At 40.3% G+C, this 6,000-nt stretch overlaps 1 protein-coding gene across 5 annotated transcripts in view; it reads left to right on the top strand.

Moving 5' to 3' along the window:
* Positions 1-379: 379 nt before the first annotated feature.
* LOC140467142 (uncharacterized) overlaps positions 380-6,000 on the top strand; it is a 99,862-nt gene continuing 94,241 nt past the window's right edge. For all 5 annotated transcript variants that reach the window (XM_072563218.1, XM_072563221.1, XM_072563219.1 and 2 more), the window contains exon 1: positions 380-592. In XM_072563218.1, coding sequence (XP_072419319.1) covers positions 555-592 — 38 coding nt within the window. In that variant the 5' untranslated portion in view covers positions 380-554. The remainder of the gene's footprint in view (positions 593-6,000) is intronic.

Raw genomic sequence — 6,000 nt, 5'->3', positions numbered from 1 at the left:
TGGCATCATTTCAATGACAAGACGTAAACCTTTAGAAAATCAGGATTTTTTGATAATAATCGAAATAGTTAGATTCGTCCTTTCAGTAATAAATGGAAGTTACTTCCACACTGCCATATTTCTTCCTCTATCAATGCACAATTATTTTGAACATTAACTTTTAAAAACAATAGGGCCGATTATAAGCCCAGAAGCCAGTCATTTCACACATCAATCTTTGTTATGAGATTCACATCTGCAGATGTTTTGATTTAGTTGTGAAATATTAACATGATGTTTTTGCAGATTCATATTTTAAATGGTGCAGCTAATAGGTAAGGTACAGCATACAACACAAGTGATAAGAACCACGTGATCCCACAGCAGGGGAGAGTATTAACCAGCTCCGGTGAAGGTGCGCTTCACTGGCTGGATGAACACTATACAACAGATGACAAACAGTGAAGAAAGCTTATCTATTCATTCCCTGTAGAGTTGCTTAATTATATGGAGCAGCTTAAAAGCTAGCACTGGAGTTCATTTAGACACGGGATTAACTCAGCCCGAGGGATAAAATGTCAATAAACAAGAAAAATTGGACTGCTCTCTCCAGGTGGGTGTCTATTAATGTTTAACACTTTTACTACTTCCGTATTAGTGCATGCATTTACACTTGAATGCTACAGGATAGTTGTCAGAAATACCTGGCAAAGAAAAATTGTAGTCTGATGTATATGTAAATATGATGAAAAATAATGTTATAGACTATATATTATATCAATCCTGCTTTTTAATATGAAATTTTCAGGCATATAGGATAACAAAGTAGAAACAATATATAAGCAAATCGCTTTCTGTCTAAACAAAAACATGAGGTGGAAGAGCTTGTCTGAAAGATCTTTTGTGTAACTTTCACAACAGCAACTCTATGTATGATTAGCCCCAACAGCGTATTTCCCCCCTCTTAATTCTTGCTTATTGGAGTAATGGAAGTTTGACTGGCCATTACACGGGTCTGTGAGTCCTGAATTTGCTTTGTAGTGTTTATGTACAGACATATGTGAAAACAGATTATTTTAGATGCAAACATTATGGATATTTGTTATTCAAAATCTAGCTTTTTAAAAATGATAAATTGGTATATCTACCATTTACAGTCTAATTATTATTCGTAAATGGTACTGCACTTTCTTAATTTAATACCTGGCACTTACATTCTATTTTGTCAGGAATTAGGAATGATGCTACCTGCACCCATCTTCAGGAGAAACCGTTCCTTTGGTATATATACTTACAGTTATGTTTGTTGTCATGTCCCAGTGTTTCTTCACCTGTTAACAGCCAGTAATAGTCAATGGATATTTTGAGCTGGAAGATGATTTGTTGTGGAGTTCCCTAGAGATCAGTATTGGAACTCTTGTCTTTCCTGATTTTATATTGGTGATCTAGATCTTGGTGTTCAAAGGATAATTGCAAAGTTTTTGTAAATGACACAAAATGTGGAAGAACTGCATACAATGAGGAAGACAGTGGAAAACTCTAGAAGGGCATAAACAAGCTGGTGGAGTCAGACAGTCATAGAGAGGTACAGCACAGAAACAGATCCTTCAGTCTAACTCATGCATGCTAACCAGATGTCCTAACCTAATCCAACCCATTTGCCAGCACTTGGTCCATATCCCTATAAACCCTTCCTATTCACATACCCATCCAGATGCCTGGTGGAGTTGCTGGTTAGCTGGCAGGTAAGTTTCAATGCAGCGAAGTGTGAAGTGGTGCATTTTGGGAGCATGAACATGGAAAGAAAGTATAAAACAGGGGGCACAATTCCAAGTAGGATGCAGGAGCAGAAGGACCTTGCTATATATATGCACAGACCATTGAAAGTGGCAGGACAAATAGAGAATACATTAGTGAAGTCAATCCTCAGACTTACTAATCGAGACAGAGTCCAAGGCAAGGAGGTAATGTTGAAATTGCATAAGACATTTGTTAGCTTTTACCTGGAGGTTGTGTGCAGTTCTATGTGCCACATAGAAAAGATATGAACATGTTAGATGGAGTGCAGAAACTGTATCTGTGCATAAGAGACCTCTTAGCAAGATTAAAATCCCATTTGTTTTAGGTACTTTGTTTAACTGGAAAAGCCCCAATAAAAAAATTGAGACATGCTTACTGACTCAAATTAACACAGCAAAAACAAATTGTAATTATTTTAGCTATGGTCTGGGCTGATGATGAGATCCAGGAGAAAGTGAGGACTGCAGATATTGGAGATCAGAGTCGAAGCGTGTGGTGCTAGAAAAGTACAGCCAGTCGGGCAGCATCTGAGAAACAGCAGAATTGACATTTCAGGTATCAGGAATGACTGATGAAGGGCTTATGCCCAAAACGTTGATTCTTCTGCTCCTTGGATGCTGCCTGACCAGCTGTTATTATGGTATCCACCTTTGTCTACTTGGATTGAATTCCAGGAAGTTTATCAAAATCAAACAGTTAAATTGCAAAGTCAAAACTCAAAACCACTCAAAACTAAAGCAATGTGGTAACCAGGAGTCATAGAATGCATCCAATGCACTGCAAAATGATATACAGAAGGTGCTAAGTGGAAGCTCCTCTTTTCTAGCTGATGGAACAGGATTTATAATTTGTGTAAACCAAGCTTCAAGTCACATTCATGTTACTCTGTTGCTACACTTATGCTTTTATCTGATGACTAATTTTGTAAAATAGGTGTGTAGCAAATCAGGCAGAGAGCTGGCAAGTGATTTCATATTCAAACAATATGTTACTGTGAAATATTGTTTAAAATGTTTTGCAAAGATGTACAGGCATTGTTGCAGCCATAGAAATTTATCCCAGCAAGTAAGATGTTCCTTAAACAGCTCTTTGTCAATAAATATGAGATCTTCCCATTTCAGGAATTGAATAGGCAATTGTTAACATGATAGCACTCACCCTTTTAGCTATGGAGAGCCACTCCTTACATGCAGGCAACTCACTACATGTAGCTAATCAGTATAATACACAATTATGAATAAAAATAAGTTGACATTGCTATGAAACTTTTAAATGCCCCAAATTTATGTCAGTTCAAATTTGAACATGTCTTCCACAACTTAGAATGGAAAGCATTTAAACAAGCATTATAGCAGTAATGATATAGGAAGAAAGATAATGGGCTGGGAATTTATGGGTGGGGAATGCAATAGCTCCCCTGTCTGTCAGGAAAATGGTTAGCTGGATAGAAAAAGTCCTATTCCTTAAGGGAAATGCAGATGTTTGATATGGAGTCCTCCGTAGACATTGCACTACACTGCAGAAAAAGGAATGAGCTGAACGTGTGGCACACTGGGGAGAAGCAGATCCCTAGAGAAATACACAGTGCAGTGAGGTGAATGCCTCGAGCAATATCATTTAGACCACCATGAAATTGAATGGACCTGGTGAACTCATGATTTTGTTTTTTGATTATTGAGCACCATCTCCAAGACAAAGACACCTAAGCAGATTAGAATACATTTTTCAATGAATATGACTTCTGATATTGTGATCCAGACCTTAACTAGCCATTGCAGCATTTTCTATGAATGATTGTATGCGCTGGAAAGCAGCAAAGTGATTTACACAAGATGGTAGGAGTAAATTCGATAGCAGTTTTAATTCTATCTCAACCTATTTCAGCAGGATTTATTTCCTCTCGACTATTGTTCTAGACAGTTGCTGCCCAGGCCTGCATTATCTCCATTCACTTATGGTTAAGGTTCAAATGAAGAGAGAAGGCACCTGAATGATTACTTGAGATATTTACGGCACTGCTATGGTACAGATGTACCTCAAATCATCTCTTGTTCTTAAATTTTCAAGACCATATAAAAAGAAAGATCTTGGCATGAAATTCCATGCTATGTTTTCTATTTGCAAATCCTAAAATTTAGACTTCAGGTCGTGTGGCACAGAGGTCTTGCTACTCATGCCGGTGTTGGTAAAAAGAAAGAAAGAAAGAAAATTGAGGTTGACGACTGTGTTAGTTTAAGGGAAATAAACAGTAAAACATGGAAATGTTGCATTCTGGACCAACTCCTCTTGTATTCCTGAAAATAGAATTCCAGCACAACTGGTTAATTTCACAGTTTTACAGAGATATTTTAAAAAAATATTTCTCCCCCCTCTGTCAATTGTCTGCCTCATCAGGTCAATCAACTCTGAGAAAGTGAGAATGCAGATGCTAGAGAGTCAGAGTTGAAAAGTGTGGGGCTGGAAAAGCACAGCAGGCCAGGCAGCATCTCCGGAGCAGGAGAGTCCAGATGAAGGACTTATGCCCAAAACGTCAACTGTCCTGCTCCTCGGTTGCTGCCTAACGTGCTGTGCTTCACCAGCACCACATGTTTTGACTCATCAGGTTATTCACCTGCCAGTGGTACTGATCAGAAGCTAAGGAATGAGAGAGTTAGCATTCAGTGCCGATGGCACCTTCCTCAACTTGGCTTGACATATTTTGCCCATCCCTAATTGCCTTTGAAAATCTGGTGGTGGCTGGCCACTGTAGTCTATCAGTTGTAAGGGCACCCGCAGTAAAATTAGGAAGGGAATTTCAGGATCTTTATCCAACAATGGTGAAGAAGAAGCATGGCAGGATACTATGTGGCTGGGAAGGAACGTCCAGGTGGTGTTGTGCTGCCATTTCCTTTGAGGTAGTAGGGATTGTAGATTTGGAAGGTGCTGTCAAAAAAGTCTTGGCATCATGTTTCCACATTTTTCCATGTATATTGATGGTGGTGTGAACACTTCAATTCGCAGAAGGGTCGTTGATCAAGCAGGTTACTTTGTTCTGGATAAAGCTAATCTTCCTAAATGCTGTTGGAACTGCACTTGGAGTGGCAAGTGGAGGGTATTCACATGCATTCTTGACTCGTGCCTTGTATATTGTCAGCAGTCATTGAGGAGTCAGGAGTAAAATTATGGCAGATTTCCCATCTCTGACCTGCTTTTGTCGCCATGGTATTTCTATCCAGTTGGGTTTCTGGTCAATAGTGACCCCCAGGGTGTTGATTATAGGATACTAAATGGTAATATTAAACATCAAATGGAAACAGTAATATTATGAGGACAGGTCGTGTGAACCTGGCTTGTATTCCTTTGAGACTAGAGCTTGATAGGTAATCGTTCAAAGAGCTGAATCTTTCATTTCTTTGGCTAAGAGTGAGCTGTGTTGAGTTTTTCTTTAGAGGGATTCTTGCCATTCCTTTCTGTATCTTACCAAAGTCACCTTGTGAAAAACCCACCCCCACCCCATGGCATGCCTCAGGTCCTATTCTGTCCTGATCTTACCAAGTGCTGTTCCTGAAACAACTCCCTGCTCTCCAGATATCTGCTGAAGAGCCAACATCCCTTGCATTTGAACCACCTTTTAAAAGATCATTGTGCAGCCGATTAAAAGATGGTCAGCCTGGGCCTGTCATATTGCAGTTCTTGACATTTACCCATATTCATCTGCCAGTGGTACTGATCAGAAGCTAAGGGGGAGTCAGGGTGCTGCTTTGCAGGCAGGGACTGAGCGTTTCCTGCTAGATCTGGTGGTGCCAATGTGGGACTTCCTTTTCCCCCAGGACCAGCAATGGAGACTAGGTCACCAGATCATGACAAACTGGTCTGAAGTTGCCACCCGACTTAGTGAAGTCTCAGATGTCTGGAGGAAATCCAGCAATACAGAAAGAAGGGCAATGTCCTTTTCCACTCCATCTAGTGCCACCATCCTCTCTGTGATACCTTACACTTAATCTGTCTCAGCCACTCTACCCCAACTGCCACCAAGACATATGTTCTACCGCTCTCACTATTGCCCTCATCTTGCCCACTCATCCTCACCCACCCCTACCCCAACATTACTAACCCTGCATGCCCTCTGTGCCACCTGCTTTCTCAGTTGTGACAAAGCCCTGGAATCACAGCTCTGCCTCCCACTTCCATCTTCCTCAGTACCTACCTCTCTCTCCTTGCAGGAGGAAAACAACCTCCGAT

This window comes from Chiloscyllium punctatum, chromosome 45 (genome assembly GCF_047496795.1).
Source record: "Chiloscyllium punctatum isolate Juve2018m chromosome 45, sChiPun1.3, whole genome shotgun sequence".
In the NCBI taxonomy this organism is placed as follows: domain Eukaryota; kingdom Metazoa; phylum Chordata; class Chondrichthyes; order Orectolobiformes; family Hemiscylliidae; genus Chiloscyllium; species Chiloscyllium punctatum.
The sequence above is the reverse complement of the archived record's forward strand: the minus strand, read 5'-3'. Positions and strand labels throughout refer to the sequence as shown.